The sequence below is a fragment of the Accipiter gentilis genome, chromosome 2 (genome assembly GCF_929443795.1).
Source record: "Accipiter gentilis chromosome 2, bAccGen1.1, whole genome shotgun sequence".
NCBI lineage: Eukaryota > Metazoa > Chordata > Aves > Accipitriformes > Accipitridae > Astur > Astur gentilis.
Genome location: NC_064881.1, coordinates 17,311,631 through 17,334,527, shown reverse-complemented (window position 1 = coordinate 17,334,527; position 22,897 = coordinate 17,311,631). Strand labels below are relative to the sequence as shown.

Below are 22,897 nucleotides of genomic sequence, written 5' to 3'. Positions count from 1 at the left end.
AATAATTCAGTTATGCTTAGTAATTGTGCTGCTGAAGACGCAGTCTTTTGAATAAACCAACCCAACCTGGATATGGTAATTAAAAAACACTTGCCTATTTTTTTTCAGGAATCAACGTGCTTAGCGATGTGACTTCTACCCCTCTCTCAAAACTGTTCTAAGGCTAAAATCAGGTCTACCCTCTTAATATTTTCAGTATTGTTTATCAGTTGCATAATAAAACAGCCTGAGGGTTCCAACTGACAGTGACTAGAAAAAGCCCCTGGTGCAGATGAAGTCATTTCAGCAAAATATGTGTTTTGCTCTAACAGTCAGGCCTGGCATTCACCCACAGCTTTAGCGGAATTCCCCATGCCGGGTTATTCCTTAAAAAGTCCAAGTATTGATACCTATAAAGCAACAAATCATTTTGGCACAAATCATTTTTCATTTGGGAAACTGGTTAAAGCAATATTGGGCAGCATTAGCTGCCTCTTCATTAGGGGGACTGGGATCAGTGTACCTTTACTAATGCAGCTACAACTGGTCCATTGTAGGAAAAGAAACAGAGGTGCTCAAATAAACTATTCAGTGAAGAATGCAAGACTGCTTGTGAGGCCTTAGCATGGTGGCATGATAGCCTAGGCAGGCGCTCTCAAATTCTCAATGAGGAAGGGATCAGGATTAACTTATTTGGAAGGCTGTTGTCCTGGCTGATGCAACAGGAGCAGAGGAATACAGAACAGACAGGAAGAGTTAGCTGGGGATAACGTCCTTCCCGTGTGCCAGCTCTCTGCCCTCCGAGGTCAGAGATGGCCCCTGGTTTCCACAACCATCTCTGCTTTCTGCTCGCTGATGCTATAGCCTTGTCCCGCTCTGCCTGAAAGCTACAAGTCCTCTAATTTCCAGATTAATTTTTAATTAATATTTTTTTAGGTAAAAAAATTTTCTAGAACAGACTTGGCTTCAATTAGTGCCATATTCTACTTTTAAATACTGGTGTACCCCCTCTGAGTGCAAAAAAACTTGCCCTGTTATGTTTTTGCTGCCTCCCAGTTAGCCAGAGTCAACCAGAGCTTTTCTTGGCCCCGAACCAAGCATGAAGAAGTTACCCCTTAGCACTCCGGGAGGGAAAAAGGCCAAAGAACGCAAGCAAAAAACCCCAACAATTTTACACAATTTTGTAACAATTTAATAAAATATAAGAACACGAAAGTCACTGTTTAGTTATAAGTGGAGATGCAAATTTTTTTTTTTTTTTTTTTTTTTGGATGCTCTGTACTCCTAGTGCACGTGCTACGGGACAGAAGTGCGAGTTGTCCGTATTTTAAAGCCAGAGGACGAAGGCGATAGGGAAAGGGCTCCCGAGCGAGAACACGGCGGGCAGCAAGGCTGAGGGCGGGCGGCTACAGACGCCGCGCCGGCTGCTCCTCACGGGAAGCGCAGCTCCCGCACGGCGGAGCCGAGGCCCTGCGCGCCCCGCCGGAGCGCAGAGGGGGCTGAGGGACCGCCGCCGGGGCGGGCACCGCGCTCCCCGTCTCCCCGGGAAGGGGCGCAGGGACCCCGCTCGCGTCCCGCAACCTGACGCGCTTCTTCCTCCCTCGGCGCCGGAGAGCTGCTCTCCGCTCGCTTCCCCCCGTGAGGCAGAGCCCTGGGGGCGTCTCGTCAGGGGAGGCCGCCGCCGGGGAAGTGACGGCCGCGGCCGAGGAAGGGCGGGCAGCTCCCCTCCGAGGGAGCCTCTTGCCCTGCCCCCGGCGGAGCCCCCCCCTCAGGGGCAGGTGGCGCTTCCCGGGGGAGCCTTCCTCCCCCTCCTAGCGCCGGTGGCCCGGAAGGGAAGCCCTGCCCCTCCTCCTCGTCCTCCTCAGCCAGCTCCCAGGTGACAGCAGCCATCTCCGTGCCTCCCTCTCCGCTGCCTACCGCGGGTCTACTTCACCTGTAGCGCGCCCGTGGGGCGGGCAGAAGGCGAGCGCCCCCCCCACCCGGCCGCCTCTCTCCGCCCGCCCGGCCGGGGCACGGCCGCCGCTTCCTCCCGCTCCGCAGCCGTGCGGCCGCGGCCCTGACGTCGTTTCCTTCCAACATGGCGAGGGCAGGTTGTTGCTGCAGCCGCCGCCACCGCCGCCGCTGCTGCCGCCGCCGCTGCCGCTGCTAATGGAGGCGGGTGCCGGCCGGGGGCGGCTCGGGGACTGAGCGCGTCGCGGCCGCCGTCGGCGCACACAGACGCAGCAGGGGCGGGGGGGGGGGGGTGGGAAGGAGAAGGAAGAAGAAGGCTTCGTCCTCCCTCAGCCGCGGGGTTGGCCGTTGCCGCCGCCCGGGCCCAGCCCAGCCTAGCCTCCCCTCGGGGGGAGCCTCCGAGCGGGTGTCGGGACGCCGCGGCCCTCCCTCTGAGGGAGCCCTTCCCCCGCGCCTGCCTCGGCCCGGCCCCGCGGCCTCGCCGCCTGCCCCGGCCCCTCGCAGCCCTCCCCCGGCGGGAGCGGCCGGTGCCCCGCTCTCCCTTCCCTTCCCCTCCCCACCCCTCCTCCTCCTTCTCCTCCTCCTCCCCCTCCTCCTCCTCTCCCGGCTCGATCGCGCCCATGTATGAAGGGAAGAAGACGAAAAACATGTTCCTGACCCGGGCCCTGGAGAAGATCCTGGCCGACAAGGAGGTGAAGAAGGCGCATCACTCCCAGTTACGCAAAGCCTGCGAGGTGGCCCTAGGTGAGGCGCTGCCCGGGGCGGGAAGGGGCGGCCGGCAGGGACTGCACCGGGGCGGCCCAGGGGTCGGGGTGCGCTCCGGGGCCCCCCTTCGCCGTTGCATGGTGTGCGTTTGTGTTGGCGGGGGGGTGGGGTGGGGAGAAGAGGCGCTTTGGGGCCTCTCTGGGGAAATGCCCCGCAGGGGGCTGCCCGGGGGGGGGGGGGGAGGAGCGGAAGGGCTGGGGGAGGTGGGGCGGCGGGCTGAGCCGTGGCACAGGTTTTGGGATCGAGCGGTGGAGGATCTGGTTAGTTGTGTGAGACTCGGGGTGGGTGCGCAGGGAGGTCGAGGCCTGTCGTCGTCTTGCTGCGAAGCCCTCTGGCAGCGTGCGTGCCCCCGGGCTGAGGGGAGAGCTTCGCCCCTCGCCGAGAGCGGCCCCTCCGCGCACTGCCCCTCGCTGACAGTGGCGGTGAGGGCGCTGCGGCGCCCGGCGTGCTCTTCTCCTCCTCCTCCTCCTCCTCCTCCTCCTCCTCCTCCTCCCCGCTCGCAGGATGAATAGGCAGAGAGACGGAGGCGCCGAGCTGAGCCGAGCTGACCTGGAAACAGACGGCCGGCGGGGAGGGAGCAGGTGACAGGCAGCGGTAAGGGAGGAGGGACGGGGGAGGAAGCGGGGGTGGCGGAAAGCGAGAGACAATGACACCAGGCCACGTCTGGAGTTGGTGGCCCTTCGGAGTCGGGACGTTGTCCTCTAGGGAGGAGGGCTAGAGAGGGAGGGGCTGGTCCAGGAGATAGGCGAGGGGGCTTTAGCCGTGGCAGGGAAACAGCTGATTGAAGAAGGGGGCTTGATTCACGAGTGGCGGAGCTGGTGCAGCCACGGAACATGTGGGAATGTTTGCTTGCTTTGGGCTGAGGAGGGGTGTTAGGTTTGTAGTGCAGCCGTGTCAACACCACCTCGCCTAGAAGCGTGACGGAAGTACCGGGGCTGGGTAGTACAAAGCATACGTACACATTCAATAACGGGCAGCGTGAAAGGAGAACTTGGGCTTTACAATTCTGGCATGTTGAGCACAGGCAGGGTTTGGACCTGTGTGGCAAAATACTGACATGTTTACTGAAAGACTTCAGGAGAAAGGCTTGCTTTATTTAAATAATACATAAATGGATTATGTCCCTCCCATTCTTGTGTAATTGTTTCTGGTTTTGGAGATAATGATCTTGATTTTGCATAGTAATAATGTCTGTTTAAATGGATTTTTTTGAAGAGATAATATTAAGCTGAAACTTGCTTGTTTTAAGAATGAATATAAGTAATTTCAAACTGTTCTTTTGTCATTCTATTCATTTGTCTTTTATAATACTTTCAGTGTTTTTTAAAAAAGAACATTCCTTTTCTTGTTTTCTTTGTCTGTGAAAGACCCTGACAAATGGAGGGGGAGAAATGACAGTAGCTCAGCTATTTATTTCTTAATAATTCAAGTATTGGAAAGAGATTTTTTTCTTACATTTCTGATTTATCATTAGATTTATTAATAATAATCTTCTTTTAGGCAGATAGGATTAAACTGATGACTCTTTGGCCTTCCCATTGACTTTAGGCTGCGTCTTCAACTTGGAAATAAAACAGAGAAATGTTTTCTTATTATTAAACTGAACTTATATCCAGCCTGTATGTCATCCATAGAATTAGACAGTGGTAATTAATCTTATGTTTCTGCTGTACTTTATTTCAGTAGCTTGATCTGCTTTAGGTATCATCCAGATCCCTCCAAGCATGGCTCCATTGTGTTACACAGATTATAAAGCAAGCCCTCTAGACTGTACAGTCTGCATCTTTTATCTTGTAAACTGATTTTTGCAAGGAGACCGCCAAGCACACATCCCAGTGATTTCCATGCTAGAGGTTCATTGAAACCTTCTCCTGTGGATCTGATTGCGTGATTGGGGCTTAAATAGGGAAATGATACGGTCTGTGAGTATAGAAGCCAGTGAAGCAGGAAAAAAAGAACTACAAGATTGTGTGTATTAGCTAATGTATATAGGAGGGCTTCATGAACTGGAAAAATATCAGACATGATCTTAACTACTGTAGAGTCTAACAGAAATAAAATTTTTTAGGTTGTGGCACAATGAAATATAGTTGGTGATTGTAAATGCAGCATGGTCCGTTGTCTGGTTTTGTGTGTGATAGACTCCTAATTCAAAAGTGGCAGTGTATAACTCTTGAATAGAGTAATGCTCATGTCTAACTACAAAAAACTTTTCAGAGAAAAGTAAGTATCCTCCTTATTTCATATGTGGGGCAACTGGGTGTTAAAGCTGAGGTGTGATTTTCATAGCAGAATTGGAAATAGGGTGTGTGTGTTGTGCTTTCTCCATCTAGCTCTTAATCTGTTGGAGAGTACTCTTCAACTGGATGCTGCTTTGCTACCTTATGCAAGGGGTGCAGACTTCTTACTCCTGAGAATTTTTTTTTTAATTGTAGAGAGCAACAACATTAATGATAAAACATTAGTAAAATAGTAATTTAGAGTTAAGTTTGATTTGGAGTTAACTGGCAAAGTCTGGCTTTAAAGTTTTATTGGATTTTTAAAAATGATTGTTAAATAAAAGGCAGCTTTTAAAAATCATGGCAGTAATTACACATCCTCAAATCAACATCATGGTCTTTTCAGTCTGAATATTTAATTGATTAGTCTTCACTGAAATTATCTGATGTAATACAAAACTCTGCCATTAAGATCTTTTTTTTTCCGAATTGCATGACTGTAGTAAAATGTTGCTTACTGTTAGTATATCAGATATTCTAACTAGTAGTTGTTACTAATCCAGACCTTTTTTTTGAAAAAAATTTTTCCCCCCTAAATCCACTATTTACATTGTTTTACGTTGTTTGTATGAGATGAGTTGCTATTGAAGTGTTTCAGAAGCAAGAAGGCAATGACGAGAAATACGGTATTCCTGTACAATAGACAATCAAATTAAAACTCTGCTTTTTAGATTGAGGTTGACAAGCAGCATTTTAAGAATCTAAGCATATCCCTTTGTCATTTTTAATCCCTATATATTTTCTTATAAACCTGTGCTGTTGCATTCCATTAAGATTATATAGTTCATCTGTTTTTGATTTGTGAATTTTGAAGGAGAAAAACCCCACAACATTCCTGGTACATGTTACTGTGGCGGTCTGACCTCTGAATAGGTGTTAAGTTGAGGTCCTTCTAGTATGACCACTCTTCAGGGCTATTAGAAGATAAGAAAGCAAAATATGAATTAAATATTGCAACCTGAATTATAGTTGTTCTTTGATTTTTTAACAGGGACAAAATTAAACCTGATACTCACATCCTGTATCTAATGATTCACCAGGTTGTGTCTGGATTAATACAGAATAGTTGACTCCAAGTTTAATGTATTTTTTTCATGTAACATTGTCCTTTCTGAAAGACGTTCTCTGTATCTAAAAAATGTAACATTTCTTTCTCTAGTCACCTAATGAAATACAGCTGCTAATTTAGAACTTTGTATTATTTACTTGCATAGCAACTACTCTTAATCTATGTAAGAAGTGAGTTTAAAGTTGTCCGCTTGCAGAGAGCATCAGGCAACAAGCTGACAGCAGAATTAGATTTAGAGGTTCCCTGCACTGTTGCTTCTGTATTGGTTTTCAGCCACATTACCGTCTAGGAAACTTTACAGTAAACATACTGCATTATGTATAGTCCATAAAAGGTCTTGGGGAAAAAAAAATCCTCCGCTGAATGTAAAGTTCTTAACAGACTGAACAAAAACTGTTAGTGCTTTGTGTCAGAATCTGGGGTGTGGATTTGTCTGCCTGGAAAGGTGGTTTATAGAAGGACCAAGCTGAGCAAACCAGAATTCCCTGCCTGTATAAAGGCTGCTGGTTCAACTGCAAATCAGGAGTCAAGCAACTCTTCTGTAAAACTCCAAAGCACAAATAATGTAAAATGATAGGGATATGTACCTAGTATGTACTTTAAAGAAAAGCATGCACGTGCTGCTTGGAATTCTGGAAGTACTGACTGAAGAGGGCTGAAACTTAGTTTTAAAAGGTTCTTTGGTGCTCCTTGGATTGCTTAGTCTGTCATGCAAAGATCCTGCTGGATGATGTAGGTCTTGTGCAATGTGAAAGTAACAGCTCCATTCAGTTCGTGCTGCCATTACATGCACGCGTAGGATGATGAAGGACAGGATATAATTAAGCACTGAATCTTAGTTTTTCTGAAAACAGGTTACGTTTGGAGTAGAACTCACCCCAGAGGTGGGAAGATTCATCTATATCTTTACCTACACAGATTTGTAAATGGCCTGGGAAAGTCTCACCTGTGTAAATTTTTCTTTTACCCCTGCTAGTTTCATTTGCTTGTGTCCTTCTCGTATATAAATAACTATGTTCTATTATCAGAGTAAGCTAGGTAACAGTCAATACAGAAATGCATGCACACGTTGCAAATGCAGGGTGCATTGAAAAAAACTTTCCTAAACTAGCATGAACAGTTAAAAATGCATTTTGAAGACCATTATCATATTATTCCTCTGGAATTAATTTTACTGGAGAAGTGTTGGGAGAGCTAAATTTCTGTCTGTATTTTGGATAATTCTGTTCTCAGTAGACTACCTTCCATCTTTCACCCAAATTAGTTGTGCTTTTTTAGAAGCCAAAGTCCAGAATTTTTGGAGTCTTCTATGTTGAATACAAAGAGATTGGTATTGTACCACTGCCTGTTGTCTGCATGTCCTGTAGGCATTTATTTTCACAATACACAAGTCACCATTGTCCATACAGAATTTATCTTCTGGTTGTAACTGTTCTTCTGAAACACTTAATTTGAAGTAAGCAAGCAGGATAAATGAAGATTTTTTGCTAGTAAAACCAAGTTGTATATTTAAAAAGAAAAAACAAACATAAAAGTTGCAACTGCCCTTCCCTCCTCTTGCTTGTTTTGCTAAGCTTGGGCTTTAACTAGCAGGGTTTCTGTGTGATTAAGATGTCATCTACTTTTGCAAAGATTTAAAACTTGGCTTGGTAACAGTAAAGTTTGGTTGGCCCCATAAACTCCTTTCCAGGTTGCTTTCTGCATTTGAGGTGTAAAGTGCTGTTTATGTTGAATTTATGGGGCTAATTTAAGAGAAGTTGTGTGTAGAGGGAATTTTTATTGTTGTAAATGTAATCAGTTCTTGGCTGTGTAGAATGGCAATGCTGATGAGCTTTAATCTCCCTTGAGAAAGGGGATGGTTGGCAGGGTGCACATAAAAACAAACACTTTTGTAGAAAACAATGTGATTGTATTTGGGTTGGAAAAAAGTTAATAGAGAATGAGTATCAAATATTTGCTTTTTGTCTTGGAAGGAAGGGAAAAAAAAAAAGTATTTTTCAGGGGTGGAACTTTGACTTTTTCCTAAAGTCAGTCCTTGGTTAAAGCCTTTGATATTTTGAAAGTTCTAATGTTGATTTTCAGTATCTTGCAAAATCTAATCTTGAAAGACTTCAACACATCTTTGTGACACAGGGCAACTTTTGAATACCTGTGTTCTGCTGGAATTTTAGGGTGCTAATTAGAATGTTGAAGCTTAAAATGAAACATTGTTGCCTTGTGAGTGCATCTTTTTCTTATAATGAGATATCTTTACTGTTTTGTGGGTTTTTGTTCTAGTTGATCATTTTCTATACTGTCTTCCAGTATATTATTCCTGTAACTGTCATCTTTTCATCTTTTTCTCTCTTCTCTTGGTGCTTGTCTCCAGTTAACCACTGTTTCATTTTTTTTCACGATGACAACAGTATCTGTTCTTGTGCATCTTCTTCATATACACTTGAAACAAAATTAGCTTGGCCGTTGATGTCAGATGTACATTCCAGAGCTTTTCTGGAGTCCTTCAGAGAATAATTGGTATTGAGCGAGTATTTTGTTATATGTTGTTAAATATGCTAACTTGTTTAGTTATCAGAGAGGATTGTCACATGGGTGTTTATAGAGAGGGAAGCATCAGCCAGTGGGGTTCTAGTCAGTCTCTCTTCCCTTTTCTTGGTGAAACTCCTAGCTGAAATTATGGACTCACAAAGAGCTAGATGAGAAAGCCTTGTCTTCTTTTGGGGCACCTACTTGTCAGTTTGGGGTTTTTCATTGGTGTTGATACTTTTTATCAAGCTGCTGATTAGTTAGTACTTTAAAGTAAACAAATACTGTCAGGATCTTGGGAAGCAAGACCAGCAAACTTCTACATGACTCTCCTTCAGTTCCACAACAGCCAGTGGTAGGTAGATCGGTGACTGGAATAGGCAGGGGGAAGGGAGTCTCGTGTTTTCTGCATCAAGCCAGAGAACTTTCTTGTGTGATATGTAAATTGCTGGAAGAAAATACTTTTGTCTGGAAAAGACGGGCTACTGTCAGTGGAGCATCAGAGGCTGAAGTGACTTGGGAAATGCAACTCTGCAGATTTCGAGGAAGGAGGGAGGTATCAAGGAAATAGAAGTGAGTAAGAAGCTTGATACTTTTTATCTGTTAGAGGAGGCAGAACTCTATTGTGTGTGTCTGAAAGCCAAAAATATGTAATCTAGCTGTGCTAGTCAGATGGATAGACCAAGTATTCTGTGCATAGTTGGCAGTTATTACCATGTCCTTTCTGTGAGTAAATAGCAGAAGAAACTCTAGGTTACTCTTAGGCAAACCAAACCTTTAAGAAAAATCACATACGTATAAAAAGTCTCCAGACAACCAGGGCAAACATAAAATACGTCTGTGGGATTTTATAGAAAGAGAATATTGTACAAGGACAATTGAACAAATGGTAGCTGGTGCATTTTGTTTCTGTGAAAAACGCCTAATGTCAGAACTTAAAATGATGAAAAAAACAAACCCCCAAACCAAAAACCAACCCCAGCTTATATATTTTACAGATATCTTAATGGAATGCAGGGCAGTGTTAAGTAAAAATATCTGTTTTGAGGGATAAGGTAGATGATAGTTGTTTTATGAAACATCCTATTTTGGGTATAAATGTAAAAGAGGTGCTAAAAATAGGCCTATCAAGTCCCAAGAGTTTGAAATACCTGGGAGAACTCACTTATTGATTTCCAATCAGTCTTAGGACACTGAGAAAATTCCAAAGGACTGGAAGACATCTGCTACTGTGCCAACATTGTTACAAAGATAAATAGCATGACCTAGGTAATTACTAGTGTATTGGCCTATTGTCAATCCCAGGCAAGCTAGTGGAGTAGCTGATGCATGATGTGAGTGAGAACAAAAATGCCAGTCAGCAAGGATTTGAGAAAGATTTAAAAAAAAAAAAAAAAAAAAAAAAGGAAAAAAAAGCAAGTCCTCTACCAGTTTAAGTTTTTGGGATAGATAATAAGGCATTTTGCCCACATTTTAGTCTTCTTTAACTCCTGTGTTCTTCTGGTCTTAATTTTATACGATTAGAAGTAAAAACTGCCAAACTGATAGGAAAAGGCTTGATAAAATTTCATGTGAATCGATAAATATTGACAAATTTGGGGGGGTGGATGGTGTGGGATTTTTTCTTTTTTTTTTTTTTTTCTCTCTATTTTTCATGTTGCTTCTTTCTATCCATGGTCTTAGCTTTTAGGTATTCTTCTTCGTGTTGGATCTTTTGCTCGGGTTTCTTTGGGGGTTTCTGGGTTTGATTTTGTTTGTTGTTCTTCTTTGATTTGAAGTGTTGCATTTTGGTTTTCAGTGTGGACGTATTGGTAGGTGACAAGGTTTTAGTTGGGAAGCAGGAACTCTTAAAAGATCTTGAAGTCTTGAGGAATCTGAGCTCTTAGTATGATGCTGTAGTCAAGAGCAGCTTTGAAGCTTGGGTAGGGAATGTGGAGGTTATAGAAACTTTGTAACTGATACAACTTCTAGAGTAGTGTTACCCCTGGTTTCAGCAGTGCATGGGTTTTATTATCAGTGAGACATGCTTGAAGAGCCATAAGAATTAGAGAAAGAAAAAAAATGTGCAAGAATCAAGAGTAAGTCTGTTGCTTCTCTTTAGACAGAGGTAGGAAAACAGTGGGCTGGTCTTATTCGCTGATGTTGTAAATCTTCGTATCACTCATTCTTTTCCAGAAATGTGTTTTAATTCAAGCAAAAATTGTTTCAGGGATGTCTTAGTCTGGCTCTGCTTTTCAGGGCAGGGCTCTGCTTTTGTACATCCAGTCACACTGGATGCTTCCTTTTAAACTGCAAAAAGGATGATTCTATTTTAGAAATTCCTTTCTCTTTAATAAAAAAGTCACACTTGATTTTATGGGAATTGTAAGTGAAACTATGCTTGTACTTTTAAACATTGTACCAAGAAGCTTGTGTACTTAGTATGTTGTGGAAGTGCTGTTTGTGTGTGTGTGAAACCCAAAAATGACAAATGGAGCTTTCATTTTGAGAGGGAATTTCACTTCCTCCACCTTGGTCACCTGCTGACTGATTTTTTTGCCTCTTCAGGGATGATAAATTGCCAAAACTTCCTGAACTGAGTGATCATTGCTGCATTCTGGTGGCGTTTATTCTCTGAAGGGGCTACTTTTAGCTTTTGTCTAGGCTGTGATCAAATGTACTCATGCTAGTGAAGGATCCCAAAGCAGTTATGTATTTGGTTGCAATGTTTGATTAAATTTCCCAAATGTCTTTCTGCTCAGTTGTTTTAATCTTTTTTTTTTACCTCCTGTGATTTTTTTTTTTTTTTTTTTTTTGAGCTTGAACAGAATAAAAATTTTCAGTAGCATCTCTGGTAGATTTTAAAATAAAAAGACAAGCCCAGTTTTATACCTGATGAAAGTGGACAGTAGCCCCTGTCTACTTTGATAAACTCACATGGCTGTCTGTTTCACTGGCTCAGATTCTGGTTTTGTCATGCTTGAGTGGTTTTTTTGTCTTTCATCCCAGCATTTTATTTTAGAATTGTATACACACTCTCACAGCTTAAGTAAATTTTACCAAAACTAAGAGAGTCTTCTATTAAGACATCTAGGGTGTGATTGCTGTGGTGTTTTTTTTTAATTTTTTTTTTTATTTATTTATTGTTGATTTCAGTTCAGAACGGTTTACTTCTCTTGTTGCCCCCCGCCTTCCCCCCCAGCATTTCTGGTAATCTGTATGTCGTGGATGCTAATGTGGTACAAGATTATATGGTTATTGATGTTATGCTATTTAATACTTGGCTTTGTTCAGGTGGGTAAAATGGGTAATGTCTGCTGTCCAGTGCATCAGAAAAAAAAGATATTTTTAAGGTAATGGAAAATACCCACCCTTGAGATAAATGGGTTTGCTCAAGCCCTTTTTTCTGTCTGCTCTTAAACACAGAGATAGGTTTAAAAAAGATGATCCATTAATAATACAAATTCTGCACTTACTGTCTTTAGCACTTGCTGTTCTAATAATCTTGACAGGTTTTGTAATGTTATTCCTTCATTTAGAAATAAAAGTATAATTAAGTTTGTAAATATTTCATGTCAGGAGGTTTTAGTCAATGCTGAATACAGGGGTGTTCTACTGCTTTGTGTTTTTACTTGACATAGATGTGGGACTCCTGAGCATCAATTTGCATTGCAGTTAGTTGTCAGGAATGTTTGAATGACCAATATGCTTCAACATGGCAATGTGCAGCTTTGCAGTTTGAAAGAAACTGGGGATAAGATATTTTTAGACTTTCAATTTGAGATAAAAATGTTGGGGTTTACTAGAGGTGTTAAATAGTATTTTATAGTACAGGACTCAGCTGTCCAGTTGAATAGTATGAGGTACACTTACAAAGTTTCAGATCTGTAAATTAAATATAAGCAGTGTGGCACTGGTTTGATTTCTTTGGTAGCTTCCCATCATATTTTAATTTTAAAACTGTGCTACAAATGAACACAGATATACATGCACAAAACAGTGTACTTTTAATGCAAATAATAAGCATAAACTAATGGGAATGCCCTTTCAAATGAAGATTTTTTGGCAAAGGTGTGGTTCTGTTGTGGTTAAAACTAAGACACCTGTGCATGCCTGCTAGGCAACCTTGCAGATTATAACAGTGTGTATAAAGGTCTGGGTGGTACTATTGCATGGACTGAGTGCAGCAGCTGACATAAAATCACATTATTTTTTCTGCAACTCAGGAAAGCTGGAAAATGCAGAGTCTTAACTTGGTTCACTTCATTTGGCTAATGGACTGTGACGTCTGCAAGAATGTTGTACTGGATCTTGTGCAGTGTATGGGAAAGTGGATAGGAATAAATTAACCTCTATTTTCATTATCCTGAAATGGAAACAGAGCTTTATAACTGCTGTAAGTAAAATTGCTAGAATAGGACAGCTGCATTTGCATGGAAGTTTGAAAGCTAGATAAAGACTGCCTAAGTGCCTGAGAAGTATGATTAAAATTTTCTTCACCTGCAGTGAAATGAGACACTTAGATGTTTTCCACTTGTGATTCAAGACATGACACTTTATTTTGTGTGATTATGTGTGCATAATTATGTATATAAATAGATCTTGAATGCTTAAAAATTTTGCAGTAAAGAGAAATAGTTTTCTTCTTTAAAATTGTATCTAACACTGTAGGGAAATAGACTGTGATGGTTAGCAATGTTTGGAGGAGCTTTAGGGTTGTGTCTTAGATGCAGAATGGAAGAGAAGAGGAGCTAAGTTGGACCTCCATCCCTGAGTCTTATGTTGTATTGTAAAGCTTGAAACAATATTCTGCATTCAAATTATTAACAGTCTTTTTACATTGAAGGAAAAGCAGCACATAGACTGTTCTTTCCTTGATCACCTCCTTTTCACGTGGAAGCAGAAGCTGCTGTCTGTCTGCTTGGTTGCTCTCCAGGCCTTTCGATGATGAACTTGAGGGAGGTGGCATGGCACCAAGACATTTCCTACCTCTACCCTCTGCGTGTTTGTTTCTTTTATGCTTCTGTGTAAGAGTTCACTTTAATAACATCCCCAACATCCCCCTCCAAACCAAAAATCCCGCTTTGTCCCTGCCCAAAGCTGTTCTCTGAAACTGGACCAGAGGGAGGGCTGGGTCAGGATGAAATACTCTCACAAGGAAAGGAAGGGTTTTAAATTTCTTTTTTTAAAGAACCATAAAGTGTAATTTTGAGGACTTTTTAAAACAAAGTTAGAGATTCTTTTACTCTCTATTGCCAATATATATAAAACTTAAAAGGATATGTGTAACTTTAGAGGTTTATTTTCATATGCAGCTTGTACCTGTGGCAGTACATGCACTAATGATTCATAACTGTAAATTATGCAAATGTGTTCTACCTCCATAGAGGTAGAAATGGCCAAAATAGTTTTATATACCAATGACTTAAATAAATTTAAAATAATTAATTATAATAATTATTAATTATTAATTAATAAATTATTATTAATAAAGCCTTGAATAGCACAGATTAGATGTAGTCTAATAGATGCCTGATGAGCATTGGCTGGTGGTGGAAGATGTTTGCATTTGATCACAAATAGATTGCCTAGAAATAGCCGCAGAGTTATGTGCTGGCTTCTGAAATATGAAGAAACTTCCATTATTTTGATAACAACAAGTAGTTAGAAAGACCATCTTTTATAACAGAGAAGGTGATTTTGAAAGTTCTTTGGCTGTTGTAGTTCATAACAGCATTTATTTAATCATGTGTCCTCAAATGCTCTTAAAGAACAAGTAGGAGGGGCACAATCTCAGTGCAGTGGGAAGTTAAGTAATTACTATTAAGTAACAGTTGTGTGTGTGTATATATATATAAAAAAATTTGTGTGGTCAATGCAGATACACTTTTTCATAGTATTTTATTATGAACTATGGATCCAGTGGATCCAGAAAATACTGAACTGAATACCTTAAATGTCTTGTTCTTCACAGCTTTGGTAACCAATGGTAAAGGAACCACTTCCTTGTAATACTGTGCAACATGGGTGGAGTTAACAGTATTGTGTAGTGGTGACCTTTTTAAGTAGTCTTCCACTTGCCTTCTGATCAGTATCTGAGAAAAGAAAGAGTAGTTGTCGTATGAGTAGTTGTCTTACTATACGCAGTCCAAACTTTCAAAAATACTTTTTTTGGATGTAAATAAAAGATAGGGTGTAGAAAATAAAGGTTTCATTGTATTAATAATTTAATGCATATGTGCTGTACTGAAGATGGCCACACTGGAGCTTTCAGAGTACTCTAATACTCGTATTCTTACTACTTCTTTTCATTTAAACATCCTAGTCTGAGCTGCTTCCTATATCAGAATTTAATGAAGAAATTGGGACTTCAATAACAGTATGATCAATTTGAAGGATTCATTTGAAAGATCTCACATCAGGACTTCTGATTTAAAGTTCGAGCTTTCTATTACAAATACAGATTTTTGTAGTCTCCTGGCTATCTTCTTGTATCTGGAAAAGAGGATGATTTTCTTATGATTCAGAGCTACGGCAAGAGCATAATGCTTTTTTTTTTAATTAGAAGGTTACCAGTAGTATAATTCATGGATAGACTTACATGTGACCTTTAAAGTTTTAGGGCTTGAATGGGCAAGAGTCTTGCACTATCATGTGTTTTGCTTCTTGTTTTTTCATCCCTACTTGCAGATTGCTTTTGAAGTTACTGTAGTGAGCAGGCTACTTAGTGGGAATATGGTTGGGGTTTTTTGCCATTTCTCAAGGTATCATGAACTTAGAAGGATCTTGTATTTCAGTCTGAAATAAAGCTTAGTAATTTCCAACTTCTAAATTACCTTTTAAACTACCCATTTCCAAAAGGACAAAAAATAATTGCAGTCAGATATCTACAGCAAGGATGGAGGTTAAAAATAAAACATATATTTCCCCATATTACAAAGGGATCTTTTAATTTGATTCTAGCTGTTCTTGGAACTTCACACTGCACAAGAGCTTATTGTCCTCAGTTGTATCTAGTCTTTGAAAATTCACAGTACTGATTGCTTGACAAAAAGGTATATGAAACCTTCTTGTAGACATTGAAAATTTTATAGCAAATGATTGCCCGTGTCATCAGGATGATCAAAAAGCATGAAGGTTCCTTTTCTGCAGGATGTGGGAAGGGTTACTACGTACATAGTCTGATCAGTTTTAACTCTGGATTTTATTAAAAAAAAAAAAAAAGAAAAAAGATATTCTAGCCGTCAAAATAAACACCTAAGTTGAGATAAATATGCTCATGTTCCTGGCTTAGAATAATCATAATTATATGCCAGGATTTATTTTATTCCATGAGTCTGTTCTGTATGTATATCACACCTATTTAATATATTATATGCTTGTGTTCATTACAGAGACAGCAGAGGTGTAATTGCTTTTCTTACCTTGAGTAAACTGTGAAACGTGAGTGACCTCAGTGTATGTAATAGTAGTTTCTAGTAGCTGGTTATACTTTAAAAAGTATAGAATAAGGATGCATCATCATTGCTATGCATGTGCGCTTACTCCTGTAAAAGAAAAAAACTTTTAAGAAAAAATAAGAATGTTTGAAGGATCACATTACATGACAAAGTATTACTGAAGAGGTAGGCTGTGTGAAAAGCGGACATGCAGCTTTTGTTCATACTGCCAAATGATCCAGAAACAAGACTGAGAAACATAATGACAGTCTTGTCCTGCAGCAGCAGCCTGTCCTTGCCAGAATAAATACAAAGCATTAGTAAAACATTTATTTCAGTCTTCAGTTGTCACCAACCAAGCAAATGAGCAAGTAGAACATAGTAGAAAATAACAGAGAAGTCTCAAGAAATAGTTTCATCAATAGGTAACTGTGTCAAAACCAAATGTATGCTTGTTTATGTAAGAATGCCGGAAGTCTTTAAAAATGGTCAGCTGAAGTATCAGTGGCTTTAAAATGAGTATGCTGTTTTAACAGGCCAGGAATGAGGAGGGATAATCTGTGGAAAAGTCTTAATTCCATAGCATTCATTATGTAGGTATGAATGTTTAATTTTGCTGTACTTTACAGAAAGCTTATTCATGTTAGGTAAATAAATCAACTGCATTGACAGGTAACATTCAATTAAGTTGTATTGAGCAGCTCTTGAGTCCTTGAGCACTACCCAGGAATTGGTTTAAGATGTAGCAACTGAAGAGCTGGTTTGTCATAGTGAGCATTTTCATCATTGCATGCTCAAATTCAGCTTCGTAGTAGTCATGAAGAAGACTCACTAAAACACGTATTTTTTTTTTTTTTATTTCAAAAAGAGTGGTACAGGTTTGAGGACACTTTGAAGGGAGCAAAACGCTTAGTGCTAACAATGTGTTTCTTTGTCATGTGTTTTGTTAACAGAGTAAGTGTATACCAGCTATCGAGAAAAGCTGATGAAAAGCTTGTGATAAAGTTGGTATGAACAAATAGCAAAGAAGAAAACGCACCCATATCTGTATGGCTTGTAAATGATAATCACAGAACCATCTGTGGAATGTAAAGATACTGAAGGAGGCCAAAATACATTATTTGCTTTGTTGTACATGGAAGTGGAGGAAGTTTCCTGTAGTGGAATTACAAGGAATGAGTCAGAAGAAAATCCCCAATTTGAAGTTTAAACCAAAGTTCCTATTAACTCATTGGGATTAGGAGTTTTTAAAGGGTCTCTAATCTGAAATTGCTGAATTGTTTAATAGAGCTTGTAATATTAACATTTCATTGGTTTCTAACAAAGGAATGGGAGGAACTAAATGTCAGTAGTGTCAGTCTTTGGGTTTTTTTTTAAAAAAAACAAAACCCAAAAAAGTACCAAGGGTATAAGGGATGGAGAAATCCTGAGAACTTCAGCCTGGCAAGTCTGAACTGTAACAAAGAATAAAGCTGGTAGAGAAAGGAATGGTTGCCTCTACTGTGGTGAGAAAGAATCGGTGCAGACTTTGCAGGCAGAAAGCTTACCATCACAAATCTGTAAGGCAGAGTCGATGAGTGTGTGGATAAGTGTAAGGTAATCCAATTTTAGAGTAAACCTCAACCAGGTTGCTCACTCAAGGTGCTTGAAGATACTGAGCTGTCAAGGAGTAGATGTTCTGCTTTCCCAGCCGAGAGGTAGCTCAGTTCTGGAGAGGTTCATGGTATTTTGGGGTGAATGGTGAAGTGATGAAGGTTTACAAAAGAAAATATTTAAAAGAGTGAAAACAACCTGTTAAAGCTAGTGGTTGTGCTCTACTGACTTAGTTGTTGATAAAATAGCAGCAGTTGATAAATGCAAACTAATCCATACGAGTGGAGGAGGAAACTGGTCTAAATTGTGCATGCACGAACATGGGCTCTGAGTAAGACTTTTACCCATTGGAGGAGGGAGGAGTTTGAGTTACTGTGAACGATTCCATCAAAATATTGATTCCCTTGTCAAAAAAGACAAATATGAAAACAATAGAGAAAAAAAATGAAGCTGTTACACCACTTTATAAAGATACCATTTATTCCATGTGTAGTTCTGCTGTCTACTGCCTCCCAAAGAGACAGTGGACTTAGAAATGATGCATTGGAAGTCAACAATGATGACTGAAAGTAGGAATGTCTTCCAGAATAGGTCAAGCAGACTATGCCTCTTACTCCCTGGAGGGGAAAAAAATAGGGAGATGAATGTAAAGGAAGTGTGTAAGATTGTAAGTAGCATAGACATGAAGAGAGAATAATTGATTGTAATTTCTCGCAAGGCAGTTCCAGAGATCCTGTAAAGAACTCATCTTATTTAAAGTAAAGCAAAAAAATATTATTTCCTGCAGCTTGTATTACACTGATCCCAAAAGTTTAAATGGTTTAAAAAGTGATGAAATGAAAATTTAGCAAGGGTTGTCAAACCTGCAGGAAGAGCCGCAGATGGCTAGATGCTGGTAGGAGGGGACTATTGCAGGATTCTTGCCCTGCTTTTATAATCTACATTTACTTTTAAGCATATGCTGTTGGCCACTTGTGGAAGCAAAATACAGGCTAGATATCAGGGGTTTAAGAAAAAATTGCCATTCTATCTTTTTGTCCAATATAGTATGGTGTTTTTAGGTTTGATTTCTGGGTTTGTTCCTCAGTTCTCAAAGTTTACATGAACTTTATTTAAAAATCAGGGATAGGGATGCTCCATCTTTTTTGCATCTTTGGACACTGATCTGCTTATGTATTTCATGAAACATTCATTGTCTCTGAAGCTTGATTAGTTGCCTTCATTCCTTGTTTGAAATTTACTTTCATTTAGTTCCATTATGTCTGCAGTCTGTGGTGAAATAGCTTTTGAGCTGGGTTGTGCAAAAGTTCAAAAATGTTTATGCTAAATTACCTTCTGTTTTTAATTATGTTTAACTACAAAGGAAAAAGAAATTTGTTTTCTTAACTAAATGGAGTGGAGCTGCTGCATACAAATCCCTGTCTTATGACGTGAAATGATGATGAAAATACTGGTGTTACGGGAATGGCATCATGAACGGAAGATACACTAATTATGGGATTAAACTTTGCATGTAGGTGTAAAAAGCTGTGTTGTATCTGAAGTAGGAAGAACAGAATGCTTGTATAACATAAGGAGAACTCAACTGCTGCAAAATATGCTGCAGCTTGATTTTCCAATTTATATTTGGTTAGTCCTTAAAAATTTGATTCATAAATAACCCAAGTACCTAAGTGAAAATATGGTATTTTTTTCTTTGATTTTCTGTAATAATTTATGTAAATACAGCACTTTATATTTACAACTGTAATACTGTTGTGAAAATAGGAGAGTATGGGTGCTGAGGAAAAATTGAGAAACTGGCTTTGTGACTTAAATTCATGTTATCTGTTACTTGTTCTTCTGTTACTAGGTTGTTGATTCTGTCATGGCAACATAAACCCTTGAAACAGGACTCAGTTAAACAATAAGATGCTTAAGGTTAGGGGCTTTCATATGTATTAAATATCTTGTTGATTATATTGATCAGCTCTCTGCTGGCTTTGGAGAATGCTTGGGCAAGTCCTGAAGCACGCCTCCTGGCTGGTCTGCTGCACAGACTCCTCAGCTGTTGATTGCATTGACAACTTGCACTTAAAAGAGGTCAGGCAGATAGCATGCATGAAAACACGCACATGGAAACATATATATAAAACGGAATCCTACCTTGAATGCAAATGTTTGGGATGCTTTTTCAGTTGTCAATGCAAACAATTTAAAATGTTAATTATATTTTAAGAGTTACTCAAATACTTAAGAGACTTGTTTCTGTTAAGCCTTTTATTTATCACATTGTTTGACTGCAAGCGGATGCTGAAGAGATGTTCTTGTGTAACAGAAGTATTTTGGAAATGTATGGCGTCAAGTCACAGAGAAGTCTAGATTGAACGGGACCTATGGAGATCATATGTTGAAAGCTGGGCCTTAGATTAGGTTGACAGCCCTGTCAAGCAGTAGTGAGAGTAACTCCAATGGAGCAGATCCTACGACTTCTCTGGGCAGCCTGCTCACTGTTTAGATATTACCAAAGGTAATAAATAGGCAGCAGCATATCAGACTGTGCAGAAATTTCTCTCTTCCAGGGATGGATATGGTGGAAGAATCCAGCAATTGTATTGCAGAGGGGTGAGATAATTTCTTACTATCAGGTCTTTGTTTTTTCTGAGTTGGACTGCTCTTGTTTGCCTGCTTTAAACTTAAAGATCAGACTTAAAGGTGATCTTCAGAAAGAAGCTCATTCTGTCCCTGCAGAAGAGTTACAAATCACAGGAATTTGTTCTGGACATATTTAATTTCAGATATGCTTTTTCAGACAGATGGAAATTATTTGATTGAAAATGCTTTCCCTATTTCTAGTTTTGTGTCTGCAAAATTTGTTTCTGCTTCTGTTATCCTTGTGTTTTGGCAGAAACTCACGCTTTTCCAAGCTGAGTATAAGGGATGTGCTTGAGTTTCTGATCTTAAAAATGAGGGAAACTAACCTACTATGTTAAGGGCCTGGGGGGGGGAAGCCCAACTTGACATGAAAAGGCACAATGTGCATTAACACAAGTTTGCCTTCTTTGTAAGAAATGATTGTATGCTGCTTTCATATCTGTTAGTTTTCCCCAGAAATATACATAATCAATTTTTTGTTCACCTATATTAATGAGTTTCAATTCTAAATTTTCAAAATAAAAAAAGAAGACTCCATGTTGTGTTTGAGTAGGTAGGAGTACTTTTTATGGAAAGTTTATCAGGATGTCTGAAACAGTGTTAGAGGCTGGAAATGTATTAGTATTCTGACTGCAGTTTCAGTCATGACCTATCTTCTGACTCAAACTATTAGTTAAATGCTTGTGGTGTTTCCTATGTTCTGCTGGGTTAAAACTTCCTCTTCAAGTTACAGATTAAATCTAGAGAGTAAAAATCACGTTATATATGGAGATACTGTATGTGTATGTATATTAAAAAAAATTGAGATATATAGTCTTAAATTTCTACTTTCTACTATGAAGTGAAATAGCTATGTTGCATTCAGTGCTTAAAGGGAAAAATATAGACCTAGATCCAAGTTAATATCTTAAAGGTTGCAGCAGGAGAACTGAGGCTGCTTTTGACTTCTTTACATTTCAGAGGACAACATACCAAACTGCTGTGGCAAATAAGGAGCTATTGATGATTCATCCTGTCTAGAACTAAGCAAACATGTTTCACAATCTTAAACAACAGAGTTACTGGTTTCCTTGTGGCTTTGACGAAGCGTAAACCCACCATGCTCAGAGAGTGTCTGCAGTCCTGCTCTTAAATGCAGTACAAGCTACAATTCTGACTGAAGCAAATACTTAAATGAACTAGTGAACATTTGAGAAAATTGATAGAGAGAAGGATTGGATATATTGAGTCTCCCCTCAATAACATCCTACCGAGAATTTCTGTCTGTCCTGATTTTTCACTCTATTTTCTGTTTGATAAATATGCTGAGAAACTGATGTATCCCATCGGTTGAATCAGGTAAACAATAGAGGGAGGGGGCGGAAGTCTAGTTATCTTGCATGAACTATTCTAGAGAAACTGGAGGAGTTCCATATTATTTCAACCCATTAAATTCTGTCATCCTTCAAGACTTACCTTCCCCTCTCCCTTAAATTTGAAACTTAATTAAATGAGTACCTTCCTAACTCTTTCTAGTGGAGTTACAGGTACTTCCAGGAACTTTACACACAGAGTGCTTTGTAATGTTGGGTTGCAGTGATGGAGCGGATGTAAATATAAAGTCCTATTTCTATAAGAATTATGCCAATTATAATCCCTATTTTATGAAATTTATAATTGGTAATTAGTTTCTTTTACCTTGTTATGGGTTACTTAGACGGCAGTTATGATTCTTGGCAAGAATATTTGAAAAATCAATTACTGAGGCAGAGAAGTTGTGCTTTTTTTTTTTTTTTTTGGTCTCCAAAGATTTGAAATGCTTTTCTAAGTCCAGCATGTTGGTATTTTCATGAGACAGTTTGTAAGAACTTTTTTATATACTGATCTGTATACTGTATACCATTGTACTCGGTAAAATTGCTTTTTCTGTAAATTACACTTATTCTGACCTGAATAATTGTGGTATATCCTTTGATCAAACTCTTCTAGGTTTTGGTTCTCAATTTGATTGTTTCTCTGCAGAGTTTTGTCCTCTAATATTCTTTAGTAAAGAAATAAATTACCTCTCTCAACACACATTTTCATGTTTCCATGTTGAATTTAGTTTTCCATTCTTTCTGTGATTCCAGTCTGTTATAATTAACACTGCATATTTTGCCAGCAGTAGCAGTAATACTGGCTAAAGCGTTTGTTTTCTTCCCCATCCTACTCTTAGCCACATGGTAAAACCACTGATCCACATTTTTTAAAAAAAATCTTTTAAAATTTAACTTTAAAATGTCAACATATACTTTCTTAATCCAGTGTTACTTTGTTACTTTTCAACTGGTAAGATACCTCTGCAGTTTTATAGCATGCATGCACAGAAAGTTGTAGTGGTGTAATATAGATAGATAATGCAGTCAGGAGGAAAGGGATGTTAAGTAGCAGAAAGGTTTGTGCCGTTTAACACATTGAACAACGTTCCAAGTTTTTCTTGTTGAGTAGTCTGTGTTTGTTCTGAGTAGTAGTTGGCTCATGTGTCTGCATAGGATATATATGCTGATTACTTTCTTTAAGCAGCAAAAAATAAAAAAAAGTAATAAAAACATCTGAAGTTATTTTACGTTGTTTTCAAAACGTTGTGCTACCTGCCTCTTTGTTTGGATAGCTGTTGCTGTGTTTATATACTGGGGTTGCAGCCTGAGAATCAGGATTTACACAACTCG

General features: G+C 39.8%; 1 protein-coding gene across 3 annotated transcripts in view; it reads left to right on the top strand.

The window, feature by feature from the left end:
• Positions 1 to 1,228: 1,228 nt before the first annotated feature.
• The window catches only part of ARFGEF1 (ADP ribosylation factor guanine nucleotide exchange factor 1), a 104,374-nt gene continuing 82,705 nt past the window's right edge, over positions 1,229 to 22,897 (top strand). For all 3 annotated transcript variants that reach the window (XR_007509580.1, XR_007509578.1, XM_049828516.1), the window contains exon 1: positions 1,229 to 2,673. Coding sequence is in view for 1 of the 3 variants with exons in the window: in XM_049828516.1 (XP_049684473.1) it covers positions 2,550 to 2,673 (124 nt within the window). In the remaining 2 variants the exon portion in view is untranslated. The remainder of the gene's footprint in view (positions 2,674 to 22,897) is intronic.